This window comes from Petaurus breviceps, unplaced genomic scaffold (genome assembly GCF_028583685.1).
Source record: "Petaurus breviceps papuanus isolate PSGF00001 unplaced genomic scaffold, PetGlider_PUasm1.0 37, whole genome shotgun sequence".
Classification (NCBI taxonomy): Eukaryota; Metazoa; Chordata; class Mammalia; order Diprotodontia; family Petauridae; genus Petaurus; species Petaurus breviceps.
In genome coordinates this window covers 75,884,984-75,903,799 of record NW_027186296.1, presented here as the reverse complement: position 1 = coordinate 75,903,799, position 18,816 = coordinate 75,884,984, and the positions used below count along the sequence as shown (strand labels likewise).

The 18,816-nt window shown below is 53.9% G+C and overlaps 3 protein-coding genes across 15 annotated transcripts; 1 reads left to right on the top strand and 2 right to left on the bottom strand.

Moving 5' to 3' along the window:
* Positions 1-85: 85 nt before the first annotated feature.
* On the bottom strand, positions 86-8,865 carry LZTS2 (leucine zipper tumor suppressor 2). Of its 10 annotated transcripts, XM_069098766.1 has the most exons (6): positions 6,941-7,145; positions 5,544-5,697; positions 3,896-4,363; positions 3,001-3,675; positions 1,709-1,978; positions 86-1,412 (listed from the first exon to the last, which is right to left on the bottom strand). In XM_069098766.1, the coding sequence occupies exons 3-6, from the start codon at positions 4,316-4,318 to the stop codon at positions 720-722; spliced, it is 2,061 nt and encodes a 686-aa protein (XP_068954867.1). In that variant the 5' UTR covers positions 4,319-4,363; positions 5,544-5,697; positions 6,941-7,145; the 3' UTR covers positions 86-719. The 10 variants fall into 10 exon arrangements, with proteins under 10 accessions (XP_068954867.1, XP_068954863.1, XP_068954868.1 ...); XM_069098762.1 differs by lacking the exons at positions 5,544-5,697; positions 6,941-7,145 and adding an exon at positions 8,740-8,865; XM_069098767.1 differs by lacking the exons at positions 5,544-5,697; positions 6,941-7,145 and adding an exon at positions 8,740-8,762 and having other exon boundaries at positions 3,896-4,360.
* Positions 8,866-13,468: 4,603 nt separating this feature from the next.
* On the bottom strand, positions 13,469-17,253 carry TWNK (twinkle mtDNA helicase). 3 transcript variants are annotated; one of them, XM_069098754.1, is made up of 6 exons: positions 17,101-17,253; positions 15,524-15,707; positions 15,076-15,316; positions 14,788-14,895; positions 14,319-14,460; positions 13,469-14,049 (listed from the first exon to the last, which is right to left on the bottom strand). In XM_069098754.1, exons 1-6 carry the CDS (start codon positions 17,122-17,124, stop codon positions 13,762-13,764), a joined length of 987 nt encoding a protein of 328 aa, XP_068954855.1. In that variant the 5' UTR covers positions 17,125-17,253; the 3' UTR covers positions 13,469-13,761. The 3 variants fall into 3 exon arrangements, with proteins under 3 accessions (XP_068954855.1, XP_068954854.1, XP_068954856.1); XM_069098753.1 differs by having other exon boundaries at positions 15,524-17,232; XM_069098755.1 differs by lacking the exon at positions 15,524-15,707 and having other exon boundaries at positions 17,101-17,221.
* A 20-nt stretch (positions 17,254-17,273) lies between these two features.
* MRPL43 (mitochondrial ribosomal protein L43) lies at positions 17,274-18,173 on the top strand. Of its 2 annotated transcripts, XM_069098757.1 has the most exons (4): positions 17,274-17,499; positions 17,659-17,765; positions 17,930-18,053; positions 18,122-18,173. In XM_069098757.1, exons 1-4 carry the CDS (start codon positions 17,369-17,371, stop codon positions 18,138-18,140), a joined length of 381 nt encoding a protein of 126 aa, XP_068954858.1. In that variant the 5' UTR covers positions 17,274-17,368; the 3' UTR covers positions 18,141-18,173. The 2 variants fall into 2 exon arrangements, with proteins under 2 accessions (XP_068954858.1, XP_068954857.1); XM_069098756.1 differs by having other exon boundaries at positions 17,276-17,499; positions 17,930-18,173.
* Positions 18,174-18,816: the final 643 nt, after the last annotated feature.

Sequence of the window (18,816 nt, the reverse complement as noted above, 5' to 3'; positions counted from 1 at the left end):
GGGAGCTAAGGAGGAGGCAGCAATAGTGTGTATGTGGGCAGAGTACAGACTTTCCCCCTCCCTATACACACTTTCAGTGTACTCATTTTCTTAAAAACAATTTTTTTAATCTTTTCTTTGGGTTTGTACAAGAAATTTACACGTGTGAAAAATATACAATTTTAAAAGATGCCATAAACTCAGGAAGGAGGGTGGGGTGATGTTAGAGAGCGGAATAGTAACAAACACAAATAAATGAGAAGTCTCTGAGTTCTTCCTTTGGTCTGAAGGCAGCTCCTGGTCATACAGGGGGCTATGGAATGGGGTTCTAGAGAGGAACCTGATGGAAAACCAAGGTATCTTCATCCCAGGTCCCTCATCCTTTACCCTAGGACATGGAAGGGAGGCTCATACTGAGGGAAGGGGGGAAAGCAGGAGCTCTCTCTCTGGCATAGAATCCTTAGGCTCTCAATGCTAGGGGCATATTTGGAGTGGTGGTGGACAAGGTGAGTGGGGGTGTGGTCTTTACATCTGCCCCCAGACAGGGCATGAGCATGCCTGAAGTCACCCTACCAATAATCACATGGGGCCATTAGCACTACTGAAACGCTCCCTTTGGGCACAGAACTGGCCTGGGAACTTATCCCAAAGAAAGGTGGAGAGGTGAGAGTCCCTGGATTCAGGGGGCCTCGGACTTGGTTCCCATCCCCTGCCTCCTGGCTCCTCTGACCTACGAGTTTTCAGATCTCTGTGGCTGTGATCTCCTCCAGGTGGACACAGGGTGGGGTTTCAGGCAGGCTGTAGTCTGCCAGCTCTCGGGCCTCCAGTTCCAGGCTCAGCTGCCGCAGTTCCTGCTCCAGCTGCCGATTGCGCCGGTACATTTGGATGTAGCTGTGCTGCAGCTGCTTCTGGTAGCGAATGACTTGCTCCTTCTCTGCCTGCCAGGCCAGGCGCTCACTCTCAAAGCTTCCCTGCTGCTCTTCAGCTCGACGCCTCTCCTGTTGCAGCTCGGCCCTCAGCCGCTCTACCTGGGCCCGAAGGCTCCCTCCAGCCCCAGCTGCTGCTGCCCTCTGAGCTTTGGCCTCATCACTCTCCGACAGCAGGAAGGGGTCAGGGGTGGGCATAGGGATGGGCTCTGGGGCCCCCCGAAGTCCTGCCACAGCCATGTCCAGCTGGCCCGCCTTCTCCCGAAGCCATTCAGCCTCATTCTTTCTGCGCTGTAACTCATGAGTGCAGACCTCAAGCTCTAGCTCCCGTGCTCGGGCTGCCTCCTGAAGCCCTCGAGCCCGCCCCTCACTGGCCCTTAGGGAGGCCCGGGCCTCCCGAAGTGCCACTCGCAGCGCTGCCAGCTCACTGCCCTTCTGAACCAGCTCCGCCTGGGACTCCTTTAGCTGCTGCTTCAACAGGGAGATCTCCCCCGATTTCTGGCAGACCTTAGGGGTGAGGGGGGACCAGTGGTGAGTGACAACCTCACACCCAACAGGGGAAGAGGGTCAGCAGAGGCAAAAGGATGCAGGTGAAAGATGTGGAAGCAAACCACCTTAGTTTGAGCCCCAGTTCTCCCATTTAGTAGGTAGAAAACCTTGAGTAATTATGTCATTTAAAATAATGAAGTTGAAAACCTAACTTTTCCTGAGGAGCAGATGCTAGTCTGGTTCCCAAAGGTTCCCTCCCCCCAGATTCTCAGCCTATCCTCTTCCCCTAGTTTTCCCAGGGTCCCCAAACCCACCTCCCACTTGGTCTCCTCAAGTCGAGGACCGAGCTCACTCTGCTCCCGCTCAAAGGCCGCACATCGCCGTTCCAGTTGTTCTCGCTCTTGCAGCAGCTGTGCAAAGTCATCCTGCAGCTGGCGTTTTTCCTGCTGCAGCTGGAACACCTGCAGCTGCAGCAGCTGTTGTGCCCGCTGAGCTCTCTGGGTCGCCTGCATCACCTGGGCGACACAGCCCTCCTGGAGCTCCTCCCGTTCTCGCTGCCAGCGCCTCTGCTTTTCTTCATACACCTGTGGGGACAGGGCCATCAACACAAGCACAGTCCCATTCCAAACATTCACAAATACTGAGTTTGTCTAGCCCCACTCCATACTTGTGCAAATATCCTGTTGACTCTCCACCTTCTTGCATGTGTAAAATGCTTGGAGGTTTTCCTTATAACAACCCAGTGATTTGGTCAACTATTATCTCCATTTTACAAATGAGAAAACAGGCTCAAAGAGGCAGTGATGTACCCGTCATTACAAAGCCACTAAGTGTAGGCCTGGTATTTGAACACAGATCTCCAGAGACCAATGTTTTCTACTATTCCATACCTCCTCTACGTACATTACTACTCTGTACCTCAACACACACAAGCTCTCCACAAACAACATGGTATCACAGATGACTCTTAATACGCTGTACATAGCTCACAACTGAACACATCTGGGTCCCCTCATCAGCTGGCCAGCCTTGCTCTAATATGAAGCCAGGACCAGCCAGGGAGCTGCTGCCACCCTAGGATATAGTCCAGCACCCAAGATATGAGGGACTACATGGCAGTAGAGGGAACCTTGGACTAGGGAGGTCTAGTTCTGGCCCTGCCATCAACTTGATGCACGATCCTGGACAAATTACTTCATTACTCCAGGGCCAGTTTACTTATCTGTAAAATTGTAGGTAGAAACACCTGCTCTGACTCCCTCAAAGTACTGGTATAAGTTTTATGAATTGTAAAGTAAAGCAGCCCTGGGAAGGTTCTATCACTCCTTTTGAATTATCTATTGTTTTAGATTATTCAAGTTGTCTGTCCTTCACCCAACCCCTTCTCTTATTACCACAATTCCAAAGCATCTTCCCATTTCTCATCCCTTAAGGAGGGAGGAGAGGGGAATCTGAATGAAGTTCACAAAGTTGCTGAGACACACATGGCATATTGGGGCATAAAGGATTAGACCCAGGTTTTTTTCCACTCAGTCTCTGTCTACTCAATTCAGCCCCTCCCTTCAGACAGGAGATGATGGCAAAGGGAGAGTGGGGAGTCAATCACCTGGCAGATGGCAGCTTCATTTTCATCCAGGCTGTCCCGAAGTTGCTGCAGTTCTGCCTCTCGCTCCCGAAGCTTCTCCTGCAGAGCACATCGCAGCAGAGACTCATCTGGCAGGGGTGGGGGGGGAGGTGGTGGGGGGCCAGGGAGAGGTGATCGATCCCCAAAAGAACCACTGTCTGGAGAGGCCCTTGTGCCCCCACCACTGAGGAGGCCTCCTCGGGATCCTGTGCTCTTGCTGGAGGATGAACGCCCACTGTCTGAGTGCGAGGGACCCATGGAGACCCCACGGTGGCTGCTGCCAGTGCCAGACAGCACCCCTCTCCCAGGGCCATCGGTAGGCAGGTGCCCTACTGGAGAACCTCCAACTGGTTCAGCTCCCCCTGTACTATAAGTGGGCAAGCTAGACAATGAGTTTCGGCCAGAGTCGGACAGTGTCCCCGAGGGGCAACCATTGGCCCAGCTGCTTAGGGTCAGAGGCTTGTCAGCAGAGGACGAGGAAGAGGAGGAAGATGAGGAGGCAGGGCCCCCAAACAGCTGGGTCAGACTACCCTGGCTCCCTGACATCCCCCCAACACCAGCCCGTGGCCCCAGGAATGCTGGCAAAGATGGTGGCCCCCGAGGCTTGGGCAGCACAGGTTTGAAGGCTGTGGGCCGGATCAGACTCTTCTCCATGTTCTGAAACAGAGTAACAAAGTACTACCACCTAGCTACTGTGAGGTACCCTCTCCCAAGCCCTATATGCTCCCTCTATCTAAATCCTGGCAATTCCTTGGTCGAGTCATCAAACAGAACTAGTCATCAAAGGTACTAAGAGGCTCTATCCCACCCTACCCCCTCCTCTCACTGAGCACTGTGAAAAGTTATTTGGATTTGGAAGGAAAGGTCCCCTTCTCACCTTCTCCAACTTTCCAGATACAGGGATGAGCTTTGGAGGTGGGCCCCTGAGATGGGCACTTCGGGCTTGCTGCTCTCGGGCATCCTCAGGGTCACTACAGGGGCTGGAGGGTGAATCTCCTCGGAAGTCCTCATTGATGTATGCGAAGCCAGCATTTCCCACAGGCTTTCTGGTGGGTACTGGGGGGCACAGTGGCTCCTGGGCCCTACAACCACCCCCTCGAAGTAGTAGCCCATCCTGCTGCCGGAAGAAGGGAGGTCCTGAGGGGGCATGGTGGCAGGGTGCAGGCCCTCCTCCAGGGCAGGGCCGGCCTGAAATAAGGCTACTCACACTGCCCATGGTGGGCAGGTGGGGTGGGTGTGAGGCTGTGCTCTCAGGGGTGGTGGCTTCCAGGGGCACAGGCAGAGTCTGGACGATTGCCATGGCTGGAGGGACTGTGGCCTGGCCACAGGCCTTGAAGGCAACCTGCTGTACAAAGAAGGAGGCCACAGTCAGAGCTCCCCATTCCTAGGCCTCCCTGCCAGACCTCTACTCCCACCATAACCCACAGCTGGAACAGTACCCACCCAAAGTTCCTCTGCCAATGCCCCCCCCCCCAGCTCTTCTCTATGTCCATGACCCTAAGCCCCAGCAACCACAAAGCAACCCCAATTCTAAGCCTCCTAGTCCTAAGCCTATCCCCATTAGGCCTATGCCCCTATGCCCCATTAGGCCCCTCTCCCAAACCCTGAAAACTTACCTCCAAACATATACACATACATACAAATACATGGATGTGTTTTGTTCCTTGACCCCTGTTGAGGCTGAAGGGAGAGGTCATGGTTTCTTATGTCTCTAGAGCTCCCTTCTATCTCAACAGGGGCCAGGGGTCTGGGATAGATTTAAACCTTATGGGAAATAGGCTTCTCCTGGGAGAAGGGTGGGAGCACAGACAGGGAGGCAGAATACAGAAAGGCTAGAAAAGGTGTCAAGACCAAGGGCCAGATACGGGGAGGGAAGTGGCCAAGCCGGCCCAACTGGTCAGATGAGTCTGGGGCCTCCAGTAGGGCAGAAACCCTGGTCTGAGGTTTCAGGTCTTGCTGCACCCCTACACTAAGGTCTGGGAACTTGTCCTCTCCTAGGTAGGTAGGTCTCTCTGGCTCCCAAAGGAACCTTTTCTTCTGGCTCCGTCCTTGGGAGAGGAAACTCACTATCCACTGCAAGAGAGATATCATACACACACTACCCCTGTTCCCAGATGGTAATTAGGGAACTGAGAGCTGCCTGTGCCATTCCTCCTCAAACTGTGTCAGTCAATGCTCTGCTCCCCAAATTAATTAGTGGTCATTTGCCCCCTCCATACAAACCAATGCCAACCTACCCCCAGTTTTCACAAAGTTGGGCTAGACTAAAACACTTAACTCTTAAACCACCCCAGTACCCTCTGTCCCCAAAGGAAACTTGAAAGGTTAATGAATCCCTTCCTAGCTCACCAGAGTCATAGAGTTTGATGCTTTGTTTCCATGACAAACCCTGCCCCACCCCCAATATCACCCACTAAACCTCTCAACATCAGATTGATCCCAAGGAATACAGACAACCCCAGTGAAAAAGAAGTTAGTAATGATCTGGAGAAATTTCTTCTTGAAAACACAGGTTCTAACCTCACCGATGCATATGTTCCCAGAATCTAGCTGGAGCTAAAGAGAGGAAGGTCTGGTGACCCTTGACCCTCACAGAGTTTATCTCTTTCTTGGGTTGGAAAGGGAAGGTGCCCACCCAGAACTGCAGCCCTTCCTGAGGCCTCCAAGGGTTTCAGAAATCTGTTCAAGCCATCAAGACACAATCCAGAGATCATGAGAATGTATGTGTATGCATTCAACACAAAGCATTGAAGCAATATGATTTTAAGCATGAATATGTATATAAGCTTATGAATTCACACGTGAAGTATGTTGTTTTTTCCTATTCCCTGCTTGGTGAGGGCCATACAAATACACTCTCCTTTTTTTTTTTTTAACCTGTCCTCTCCCCATTTAATGACTCAAAATATCTCATGAATTGGAAAGGCCCTCAGACAGAGATCTAGTAAAATCTGAACCTGAACAGGAGGCCCTTTCTTCCTCCCTCCCCAAATCAACACAGAAAATTGGGCTGCTGAAGTATCTTTGAGCTTTAGGAACTGAGAGAGCATCAGGTTCCCTCCAGCAGCCCAAGCTTAAGACTGGAGAGCCTGATCCCCCGAAACTCAGGCCAGGCCCCACACAACTAATGAGGGGAGCTAAATAGATAAGACCTTCCCTCCAATTCCCTCCCATCCTTAAAGTTACCAGGCACAGAGTCGTGAATCAGCCCCCACACACAATGGTGGGTGGAGGGGTCTGTCTTAAAGGGTCACTAGGTGCACTAATTTTCCCCCATCTGCCTCCTTGTGAGCACAAGGAAAGTGAGGAGCACAGGGTGGGAGGGAGAGGCAGGGAGACAGAGGGAAGCAGAAAGATGGCAGAAGTGCAAGGGGAGTGGGGGTGGAGAGAGAGCAGGACAGCCACAGTGTCTGGAAGTCCAGACTAGGCCAGAGCCTGGGGGGGGCCGGGCTCCCGCTCTCTCCTTGCAAGCTGAAGAGGGAGGGGCTACCAGAGGCTCCATTTTGAGCAGCGTCTGTGTCTGCTCTGTGGGAAAGGGGGCCCCTCGGCTCACACACACACTCGCCCAGCGGGAGGGCTCCCCTCCCCCCCCCCCCCCCCCAGTCTGGGCTTCAGTGGGAGGTCCAGGTGAGGCAGGACTCCAGCTGCCGGTGCGCCACCCCCCACCCCAACCCTGAGGGTCTGGAGTTAAGGAAACTGTCTCCAAAGCCTGCAGGGCTGGGGGGGGAGGGGTATTGGGTCCCCCTCCACGACAAGAGGAGCTGAATCCAATCCCAGGACACAAAGTAGGAGGCTCCCTCTCTGCGGCCCCCAACTAGCACAGAGTGTAAGATCACCCCCCCAAGTCCGTTAACGAAGGACCTAAGCTGCCACCTAACTCTGGGGCCACCATGGCATCCCTCCCCGTGCCTGCCCCCCTCACCTCCACCGCGCTGCTCCATGCTCAGACCCCGGCAGCTCCCTCCAAGCCCTCGTTCCAGCCCAGATCCTCGGACACTCGGAGAGCCCGATCGGGGCTCCGCCTCCCCTCCCCCCCCCGTCTCCGTCCCCTCCCCCTCCCTGACCCAAGCATGGGAGGGGCAGAGCCTGGGAAAGGGGGAGGTAGTTCCGCCCCCAAACGACTGGGCTCCGACACGCGCGCAACCCACGTCACCCGTGTTCTGCTAAGCACACAGACGTGCACATGTAAGTACGGATGGGCGCTGCTGCTCGAGCAGGATTCACACACGTCAAACGCAGCCTCCAAAGAACTCTGGAGTCTAGAACTGGGCGGCCACGCCTCCCCACATCCCCACTCGGGGCGTGCACGAGAGCATGAAAAGGTGGGGAGCAGCCCGGGAGGGGTCGCCCCCCCTCCGCGAGTCCAAAAGGTGGCAGCTGGCCCGAGTTCCAGCACAAAAGGCCTGGCGGCTCCTCCCCTTCCCAGCCCGTTCAGGCCGGCCCCGCGCATCTGTGCCCCCCCCCCCCCCCCCCCCCCCCCCCCCCCCCCCGGGGGGGGGGGGGGGGGGGGCGGGCCCCGCGCCCCCCCCCCCCGCCCCCCCCCCGCGCCCCCCCCCCCCCCCCCCCCCCCCCCCCCCCCCCCCCGGGGGGGGGGGGGGGGGGGGGGGAGAGAAGGATACTGAGCTTCCCCCAACACCCCAGGGTTGGCCTCTGCTACGCCGCCCAGCGGCCAGTCCCCGAGACGGCCCAGGGCCAGACGGGAACATGGAAGGAGAGACGTGAGAGCGCTCCAAGGGGCCCCTCTTCCTCCGCTCCAGTCCCGCCCCATGCTATGGGCTTGGGACCTCTACGAGAACGGTGCCCCCACTCCCAAACCTGCCGAAGCAAGCAGGGGATAGGAGACTGGGCAACGCCAACCCCCGGGCATGCTGCAACCCCCACCCCCCCGGCCACGTGACGCGCCTCTGGGCATTTACCGGGGTCCGGCGAGGGGAAGGCGCTCAGACAGCCCTTCTCACCGCCCCAGCCCCCTCTAGCTGAATCCTTCCCAACCTCAAGGCTATTTTTAGCTCCCTGGAAAGAGTCTTGTTTTCCTTTTTTTCCCTCGAAAGGGGAAAACAGCCCCGCCCCGGGAGGCCTAAAGGCACCGCCCCCGTCGGGACCAGCCACGCCCCCATCCCTCCCACTCCAAGAACTTCGCCTCTTCCGGCACCGACCAGGCTTTCCTCCCATCACTGCCCCATCCTCCGACGGCTCCTCGCTCCGGCTTTGCTCTGTCTCGGCGGCCGCGGGCCCGTACCGGCGGTGGGGACTCGTTGCCCCCACAAGACCCCCTGGGGCTGAGCCGGTCCTTCGGTTTCACGGACACCCCGCTCCCTCCTGGTCCCGGTGCCCACGTGTCCGCGCGGGGGGCACGTGACCCTAGTTTACCGCCTAGCCGGCCGAGGAGCAAGAACTGGGGCAAACTCGCCCGTCTCCGCCCCCGGACCTGCTCCGCCCCCTCGCCCCTCCCTCGGCCCGCGCGCCGCGGGTCCTGGCAAGCGCACGAGGCTTCCGGTGCACGCTCGGGGGGCGCCCAGGGGCTTTCTTTGTGCGCGCTTGGGTCTCTCAGCGCGCCGGAGGGGGCGGGAGGGAGTGCGGCTGGGGAAGGTTGGGCTTCGGGCCACTTCGCGTGTCCCGGCCCGCGTCTCCAGTGCACTCTTGAAGCCCGCAGGGGCCGGCGTTCCCCTACCCCCAGCCAAGTTCTGCCTCGGAGGGAGCCCTCCCCTGCCCCGCACTCACCAAAGGCTACCCCGAGGTTCTGGCTCCGTCTGTAATCTGGATGAGGCCTCCCGGCTGCTCCGCCCGCTGCCATCGCCTGCCCAAGCTGGAGGGGAGGGGTAGGGCGGGGCCGGCGGAGCCGCACCCGAGGGCCTGCGGCGACCGAGGGGGGACCCCCCTTCCCCCGTCTGGCCTCGCACCTCCTATCCCGGAGGACTTGGAGTCTCTGGACTCTGGTCGGAGGTGGGGTGGCCTAAAGGCGGAGATCCTAGGACAGCGAGACTCCCGGCCTACGATTTTAGTTTGGGCCCCTGAGCGAGGGCCCCTAGGCCCTAGCCCTTCCCCCTCCCTCACCCGGCCGCTAAAAACAAAACTACCCACTCACGGGCCTGCTTCCTGCCGCCTCCACTTGACCTCCCGCTGGGCTTCTTGGGTCCCTCGGGCGGGCTAGGGGCCTTCCCCCTTTGTTTATTGTTCGTATCCCTAACCATAGACCCGGGTCTGGCACGTTTTAAGCACCCAATGCTAACTGAACTCTTCCTCCCTCCCTCGTAGGGCTTAGTGACCCAAGGGGACTCGAATTTCACCGGAGTTGGCAATGTGGAGGTGGTGTGGTTAAGCAGCAGTATAAACAGCTTTTTACCGACTTGACTGAGTGCCCGAACCAGTCCTCTCGGGCCCATTACCTCAGACAGGCCCAGATCATCCCTATTTCTGGGTCCTGGTGAGGCCTTGGAAGTTTTCTCCTCGAATAGGCTAAGGTATCCTCTCTTAGTCCTGGAAGTTCCACCTACCAAAAGCAGGAAATGGGATGGGAATGGAGGGAGTGTAGGACACTGGGAGGTTCTGAGGGGCTAAAGTTATACAGGGGCATTAGGATGCATAGCACAGGTCCTAGGGCTGGAAGCCAGTTGCAAAGTGAGAGGCTTACAAAAAAATCCCTTGGCCAAGTATTCCCCCACTCCTTTAATCTGCTTTTCTAGATAGTAAACCTTAGAAAACAGGAACCTTGATATCAATTGCTAGTACAGGGCTCTGAGCATAATCATGATCAGTTATCAAGTTCTCATTTAATGAACTCACAACAGACTAAGTAAGGAGGCCCCACCTAGCCCAGGCCTGGGCATTGGACTCTATCCCCTACTGGAAGGTTAATTTTGAGTATACTGGGTCCTGTTTTCATCCCCATTTCCAAAGGCCCTTATATGTGTGTTGAATAGAAAAAACCAGTAAACTGTGGCACATGAACTAGGGCCTGCCTGGGCCCACCCTCACATTTCAGTGGGAGAGTTCCAGAAAACCCCACTGTAGGTCTGAAGTTCCAGGAACATGTATAGACATTCTTGTATGGGCCCAGGGTGTTTGCTAAGGTGTGTGCTTGTTTAAAAGGGTGGGGTTGGGGGGGGGGGAGTTGACTAGTTTCCTTTCCCTGGCCCTTCTGGTTTGTACTTAGTGGAGGTGTCTGAATGTGTGGCAGCACAGATGGCTCAGAATTTTACTTACCAGCTCCTCTAAGTTCGACAAAGGGCACTCTGAGGAAGGTCCATTGAGGTATCCATACTGTTCTTATAGGCTAGGCTAATCATAACAATCTCCCCAACCCCAGGAACGTGCAGCTTTGAGGACTGGCTGTACTGCAGTCTCAGTGCCTAAGTCTCTTGGCCTGGCCAACTCAAGGCTAGGAACTATAAAAATGAAGGTCTCAGCTCCATCTAGTCTATGAGACCTGGAGAAAACCAGAAGCTCTAAACCACCAATCCTCATATACAACAAGAAACCCCTCTACCTATCCCTGAAGACTGCCTATGAATAATATTTTCCCCCACACCCACCACAGCAAGGCTAACTTTTAGGTAGGGCTTCATCCTGAACTTTTTTCTTTTTTTGCTTTTTGGAGGTAGTAGGCAGGGCAACTAAGGTTAAGTGACTTGCCCAAGGTCAACAGGGATAGTAAGGGTTAAAGTGTCTGAAGTCAAATTTGTACTAAGGTCCTCCTGACTCCAGGGCCGATGCTCTATTCACTGTGCCACCTAGCTGCCCCTATCCTGAACTATTCTTAAAGCTCCTCAGCTGTGTACCTGCCTTTACAACTCTGTAGACACACATGTAAACACACAGGTGAATACACATAAATGTACTACATGCTTCTAGTGACTGAGCCCAGCCTGTTGAAAGGATCAGGGATACTGGCCTGCTATCACCCCTGTTCTCCATAAGTTGGGTTGGATGGGAAAGGGGTCTGGAGTGATGGCAGGAGAGCAGGAAATGCCAAGTTTGCAGGGTAAGTTGAGCTCCCCCATCCTGATACTATCTCCCTGGCTCTAGTTCAAAGGGTTGCTGGAAAGCTAAGTTACAGGGTCCCCATATCAGGGGCTTGGGTGGACATCTTCATTCTCTATCCTAAGGGTTAAGAAACAAGGACAAGAGACCTTGCCATCATGGTATTGGGGGCACCACTGCCACCTGGTGGTCATATGTGGCAATCAGAGAGCTAAAAAAAAAAAAGCCAAAACTAAAACATCCTTTTTAATAAAGGTGTAAAAGTGTAATGGGTAGGGTGTATTTAGGGAAGACTAGGACCTCTGGTGTGAGGGCTGTTCACATCTACCTTTGTTGTCCACGACTCCAACTCTCACTGGTAGTTCCAAGAAGCTGTAGCATGCTCATCTGCCACACCCCAATAAACTCAGCAGATGGCTAAACCATGTTGAGGGTGACAGAAGAGGTCTCCAACCCTTCAGTGAGTTAGGGGAGTGTCTATCCCAAGTATGTGACGCCCTCCCTGGTGGAATGGGTGCAGAACAATTTGTTCCAATGGCCATGGAAGCTGCTAAATGAAGCACTGTGGAGCCCTTAAAGCTTGATCAGACTACAGATGCCAAGGTCATGCAGTGCATCTCAGGCCATCACCAGTCATCTTGATTTTGTCTAGACACTGGACTCCAGTGATTTTGGAAGAGTGAAGATGACTGTGCAACTCTGCCTCACTTAAATCTAATTTATGCTCAAAAGACATCGCCCATACTATTTTGCCATTTTAGCCAATTTCCAACTGAAGAGGAGGTTTTTGAATGCCATCAGCCTCCTCTTGTGTGGCTAAGTGCCTGGTGTTGATTCTATTCTAGCTGAGATATACAAGACAGGGGGCCCACTGCTCATACAAAAGCTGACTAAAACCTTTCAGGTTATGTGGCGAGGTTATCCCCCAGGAATTCAAGGATGTTTCTATTGTCCATCTCTATAAAGGTAAAGGAAATAATTATCCTGTGACAATCGCAGGAGAGTCTTTCTTTTAGACGATGCTGGCAAGATTTTTGCTAAAGCCCTCCCTAATGGGCTGGTGCTTCACCTGGAAGATGGTCATCTACCCAAGAGCCAGTGTGGCTTCAAAAAGGGCTGAGGAACAGTCAATATGAGCCTGATGAGTCCAGGAGAGATGACAGGAGCAGAATAGACATCGGTACACAATGCTTGTCAATCTGACCAAAGCCTTTTGCCAGTTATGAAGGCTTGTGGAAAATTATGACAAAATTCAGTTGCCCAGAGTTTATCAGTAATGTACACCAATTTCATAACGGCAGGCTCACAAGTTCTGGAAAATGGACAATGCTTTCCAGCTTTCCCAGCCACCAATAGAGAAACAAGGGTGTGTGCTTGCTGCTCCCATGCTTTTGAGCATGTTTTCAGCAAAATTGTCAGATGCCTTCAACAAGAATGAAAATAGCAAGATCAGCTATCACACTGATGATAAATTATTTAACTTAAAAAGTCTACAAGCTAAGAGTAAAGTGGAGGAAAAGTTGGTGTGTAATTTTTTGTTCCAGATGATTGTGCACTGAATACAGCCTTAGAAGCTGAGATGCTAAAAGTATGGATTTTCTTCTGCTTGTGCTAATTTTGGCCTAAAGTTAACACCAAGAAAACACATGGAACTATTGGTTACAACAAATAGGAAAAAATTCTGAATATGATACCTTGGCAGTATACTTTCCAGGGATGTACACATAGATGATGAGGTTGATGCACACACCGCCAGAGCTAGCTCAGTGTTTGTGAGGTACCAAAGAAAGTGAAGAGGTATCAGGCTGCCTACCAACCTGATGTTCTACAGAGCTATTGTGCTGACTTCATTGTTGTATGCCTGTGAAACCTCAACAAAGTACCAGCACTCTGCAGAAAACAGAATCGCTTCCATTTGAATTGTCCTAGAATGATTCTGAAGATCACCAGGCAAGATGAGGTATCAGACACTGAAATCCTTTCTTGAACTAAACTGCCAAGCATTCAAACTCTACTGCAGAGTTCAACCCCGATGGACTGGCCATGTTGTCTGAATGCCAAAAGTAGTTTGGCTTAAAAGACTATTTTACAGAGAACTCACACAAGGCAGATGCATACATGGAGATCAGAAGAATCGATCAAGGTCTCTCTAAAGAACCCCGAAATGTATTTCATGACATGGAAGACAATAGTAAAGAATCCCCCAGCATGGCATGCCCTCATCAGAGAAAGCACTGTGCTCTGTGAGCAAAGCAAAATTGCAGTATCTCAAAAGTAAAGTGAGATGTACAAATTTAGAGACATCTCCACCCAAATGTTCATGTAGACTATTTGTGCCTGACCTGTGGTAGTCTTTCAAGCTCATATTGGTCTGATCAACCAGTCAGACATAGTATACTTTAACTCCAACATAATAATATCATTTTGGTCCTCTTTGAGAACTAAGAACAATAAACAACAACCAAAAGTATGAAAAAATAGGTTTATTTTTCTAGAGAAAAGCCCTGTGATCAGCTTTCTTCATGGTTGTCAACCACCTCTACTGGGTCAGAATCATACACTGTCCTGGGGGATGACCCCATAATCATGCCATCTCTCCTGGGACTGCAAACCCTCTTGACTCCCATACCAAGGCAGGTGAGGGGGACATTCCTGCTCAGCAACTCCAACAAAGGTAAGGCACCAAGCTCACAGCTGGATCTTACCCCAAAATGGTGTGGGAAGCTCCTTAAACACAGGCTACACGGCTCTCACCATGGCTTGTCAGGGGGGAGGGGTCTGGGCTTCTTTGTCCTTCTGCTTCCCAGATGCTCCTCCCCCTTTCCTAGAGGGAGGCTTTTGGGGGTCTAGCTCATTGTCTTTGACCTTCTTGAGGCGGGCCTTGCTTTTGGTTGAGGATGAGAATGTCAGTGAGTTCTTATTGAATTCCAGAGGGAAGACACCCACGTCCCCATCAAAACGATTCTTAGCCACCTGTAGGTAACGTTTCCCTGGACCTGTTGCCAGCTTCTTGTCCTGAAGGATCAACACGTTGTCAGCTTCCTGGCTGGCCTGGGAGAGTGGGATTGTGAAAGGAAGGCCACGTGGGTGGAAAAGGGAACAAAATGTATTAGGGGAGCAGGGAATAAGTGAAAGAAGGAAGGAAAAAGGAAAAAGAAGAATGAGGGGACAAGTTTTAGGAGGTGCAGATAAAGATAGGGGACTGTTACTACATGTACATCTTGCCAGTGGAAGGCTTATATTATAGAGGATCCTAAAGTATACCTAAGTCCATACCCCATTCCTCTCATCTACAAGGTATGCATCTCCAGGATACAGACCTTGGCTGAACCAAAGATAGATGCCGTTTGCAGCTCTTTGTCACCATCCTCTTTCCGGGGGTGAATGACCAAGGTCACGTGACAATTGTTGTCTGTGGCAAATTTCCGGAAGGCTCCTACGATGTAGTCCTGGGCTGCAATCCTGCCATTAGCACAGGAGGAATAGAAGATTATCAGTCACTGACAGAGGAATAAGGACAGTCAGACCCACACTCTCCTGAGTTACCCTTCATAAAGACTCACAACAGTCACAGACAACATTCTACCCAACCCATCCCACTTATGCTCCTTCTGCCTCAGAAAAAAAAGGTGCATGTGCACACACACACTCACACAAGCATGTCTATGTGTGTGTGTATATCCCTATCCTATTTCCAGTTTGCAGAGAGGAAAAATGATCTTCGAGTCCCAAAAGATACATGTACAAGCTTGATCTTGTCCAAGACTGAGGGAGAGGATGGGATGTTACCTGTCTGCAGAGAGTTGCTCCTGCCCCATCATGAACTGCAAGTTATCAATGATCACATGGCAGATATCATAGACATAAACAGCATGTTGCATCGTGTCCACTACGGTCCTGGGGGAGGGAGAGGGGAAAAGGTCTGTAATCACCAACATATAACGTATCCATCAATCAGCATCCTTGGCACAATGGCCAATCTGAGAAGTCCTGAAGCTTCAGCTGGCAACTTCAGCGCACCTTCAAATCACAGCAATCTGGGCCTGAAGTCAGGTCCATCAAAACTTGGTTTCTCACCTGACACTCTGTTGCCCATGGAAGGTCATAAAATACAGTGCCAAATCCTCAAAGCGGTCAGCCCACTCATCATAGTCTTCCAGTCTTTCCTCAAGCCTTGCCATGGCAAACTGGGTCAGCATGATCCTGGCCAGTCGAACATTGCTGATCTCAAAGCTACCCCACAGGGTATTCACTCCCTGTGTACATAGGTCCAGTGCATATTCACTAATGAATGTTGTCTTCCCACTGCCTGTTGGTCCTGAGGGTTATATGACAAGGGCATGTTTGAGAATGGACTTGGGGGTCACCACCCTCAAAGCTGAGGGCACAATCACATGTTTTATCATTCTGATCCCGACAACCTGCCCATGAAATCCCCAACCCCTATGCTAATGAGATCCCCTCTTGAGGACAGCCACCTTTTCCCCCAAGTGAGAATGGTCAAAGCCATCTTTAACGTGGTCACCTGTGAAGACAGTTAGTTCGCCCTTTCGATGGCCCTTCAAAAGTCGGTTGAGATCAGGGAAGCGTCCCCAGCGCAATCCAGCCACCTGTTCCACATTAGATAGTTCTCCCAGAACTTCTTCCCTCAGTTGCCGGAAAGACACTATAGATTTGTGGCCAGCAGGCAGGGCTGACCGTAGTATTCTCTGCAGATTCAAGCCCTGGGTCAGAGCTTCTAGGGGGCGGGGATGTTGGTCTCCTGGTCTAACCAAGGAGCATCTTTTGGGGTTCAGCTTTCGAGCAAACAATTTGGCAGCCTCCCATGCCCGCAAGTCATTACCCAGCCAGAGTACAATTCGTCGAAACTGTTCCAGGTAGGGGAGTAGGGTAGGGGGCAAGCAGGCTATCCCTCGGGGTAGTGCCAGTGTGGGCAGCCCTGTGGCCTGATACAAAGCCAAGCTATCCAGCTCTCGACTGGTCAATACCACTTCCACATCTCGAAGGTTGATCAATGGCAGCCCAAATAGGTTATGGTAGGCACTGGGCCGAGGCAAGGTGGTCTCCTCATAGCAGACACCATCCCTCTGGCCTTCTGCTTTCAGCAGCTTCAGTCCCCTAAGACTCAAGCCCCCTGGGGAGAACCATGGAAAGACCAAGCTCCTGGCAGCCCGAAGATAGCGCACATTGAAGAGCTTCAGCGTGGCATCAGAAACCTTAGCTAGACTGAACATTGTCCGTGCCACCTGCATCTCTTCCTGGTCTGGCAGTTCAGCCAGTGGCACTGCCCGATCCCAGATCCTCAGCACATCATTACTCTGGCTGCCCACAGTCTCACTCCCTTTACCCTCACTAGACCAGGTCCCGACTGCACCACCCTCCACAGACGCCTGGAAGTCCTCCCAGTTGCCCTCAGCCAGGCTGCCAGTGCAAAGGAAGTGGCCTGTGGTCTTATCAATGAAAAGGCTGTGGGGGCTGCCCTCAGTCCAGCTCTCTGCCTTCTCGCCCTGAGGGCCCAGAAACGGGCTGGGTGTGCGCAGGCAGCTGTGCCCATCCTGAAAGGGGATCCCCCGGGCTCGAAGGTACTGCCTTATCTCAGCTGCAGTGACAAGTACCACGGGGGCTTCTGGGGCTGGCAGAACCTCCTTCCGATAGGGCCTTCGGGGAGGTCCTCCCCGGGGGAGGCCCCTGCAGCCCATCCACATTATGGGCCATCGAAGGGTCAGCAGGGCCCACAAGGAGTGCCCACTCTGGGGAAAGGTCCACATCTCAGCCTGGCTCCTCAGAAAGAGGGGAAGGGGCGATACTACCTGGAGTTCCTCAGCCGACCTGGCCGACCATCGATCACACAGTCGGGAAGCATTCATTAGGCACTCGCTGTGTGCCAGGCACCGTGCTCGGAACATAAGCCCTCCCCTTCCACAGCCCCTTCCCAGTGAGGCTCCATTCTCTCACAGGCTCGCCAGCCTCCAAGACGTCCCCTTCCCCTGGGTCAGGACCGTACTACCTCTCATGACCTCCCTACAACCCCCGCCCTCACTGGGTTCCCCGTCCCACCGCATCTCTACAAGCTACTCCTCCCCTCTCCAAGGCCCCGGGAACCTTCTCGAGGAAGAGCCCACACATCCCGATGGCTCTCTTCCGTCCCAAGCTCCGAAGCGCTCACACGAAAAACGTGAGAACTAGTCGCGTGCTACAGCGGCCGACCTCGGAAGCAAAACTCTGCGAGCTCTAGGGCGACTGCCCCAGCGCCGGAAGTCTGGTGGCTACGCCCCGCCCCCTCCTTCCAGCGTGCCTCCCCGCTTTCTGACTTCCGGCTCTCGCTCCCTAGGTTCCGGCAGTTTCGGCCTCCGGGCCCGCGGTAGTGGCCATGACGGCCCGCGGGACCCCGAGCCGCTTCCTGGGCAGCGTTCTCCACAACGGACTGGGCCGCTACGTGCAGCAGCTGCAACGCCTCAGCCTCAGGGTCAGCCGTGACTCGCCTTCGTCCCGCGGCGCCAGGTGGGGGCCGCGCGCCCACAGTTGACCCTTGACCCCAGAGCCACCTTCTCCTCTGCCCTAGCGTCTACCCGGGACAGGGCCTCGGACGGGGCGGCTCCGGGGCAGGAGGGGTTGAAGGTGCCCTGACGCGCGCGCGCGTGTCTCCCCCTACGCCTGCAGGGAGTTTGTGGAGCAGCATGTGACGGACTTTGCGCGGAGGAACCCGGGGGTCGTGCTCTACGTGACCGCGAAGAAATGCCACGTGCCCCAGCTGGTGGCCGAATACCGTGAGTGCTGGGCCCGGGGAGGCTGGGGCCGGGCAGGGGGCGGGAGCCCAGGGGCCTCGGGTCAGACCTGGACGCTGGGAGGTGGCGAGCCTATGGGGATCGGGCTCGCGCTCGGGTCCGTGACCCGAACGTTTCTTCTCCATACCCCCTTCCCCGGGAGCTAGTGAACGGCGCCATCCAGGAGGTAGCCATCGGAAATAAGACGGCAGAGGAGATTGCCACGGTGGTCCAGAAGCTGGCCGACCAGTCCGGCCTGGACGTGATTCGCATCCGGAAACCCTACCACACGTACTACCCGAGCATCCAGGGGCAGTGGCACCCCTTTACCAACAGGCCTCCCCAGCTGGGCAAGGCAGCCACTGCCCGTGGTCTTGACCAGAAACCCCAATAAAGCCTATTTATTCCCGAGGAGCGATCTTGCTTCTTCTGCCACCGTCTCCCTGTTCCCAAAGGACACTGTCCCACCATGATTTGGGGACCTATAGAAAGAGCCTTGGGTTTGTAATCAGAGGTTTGGTTCCCAGAAGTGCCTGTGCAAACGTAAGCTAATCTGGTGATCACTTAGAACTGCCTTCTCTGCACTATCACGCTTGGGAGTCCTGTGGGTTCGTTTATGGAGATGATTTCCAGGTCTGTATATTTAGCCCTAACCTCTCCTGAACTCAGGTATTCTCATATCGAAGCCTGCCTTTTGGACATCCCCACTGAGATGTCCCAGAATCATTTCATATTCAGCTTGCCTAAGAGCTCTAGCTTTACCCCTAAACTCTTCCCATCTTTCCTCTTACTACGGGTCATGTACCCATTCTGTTTGCGAGAGGTTTCATTCCTACATTCTTCACAGCCATATCTCTCTGCTCATGAGAGGCACCTTCCTGAAGGGACTCTCCTCACCTCATGCATGCCTGGATTATTAGCAGTAGCCTTCTGATTGGCCTGCCTGCCTCTTCTGCCCCCATCCTCCTCCAGGTTGCCAAAATGGGTTTTCCTAAAGTATGGGTCTGACTGTGTTTCACCCCCACCCCCAGTTCAACAGACTCCAGTGAATCAG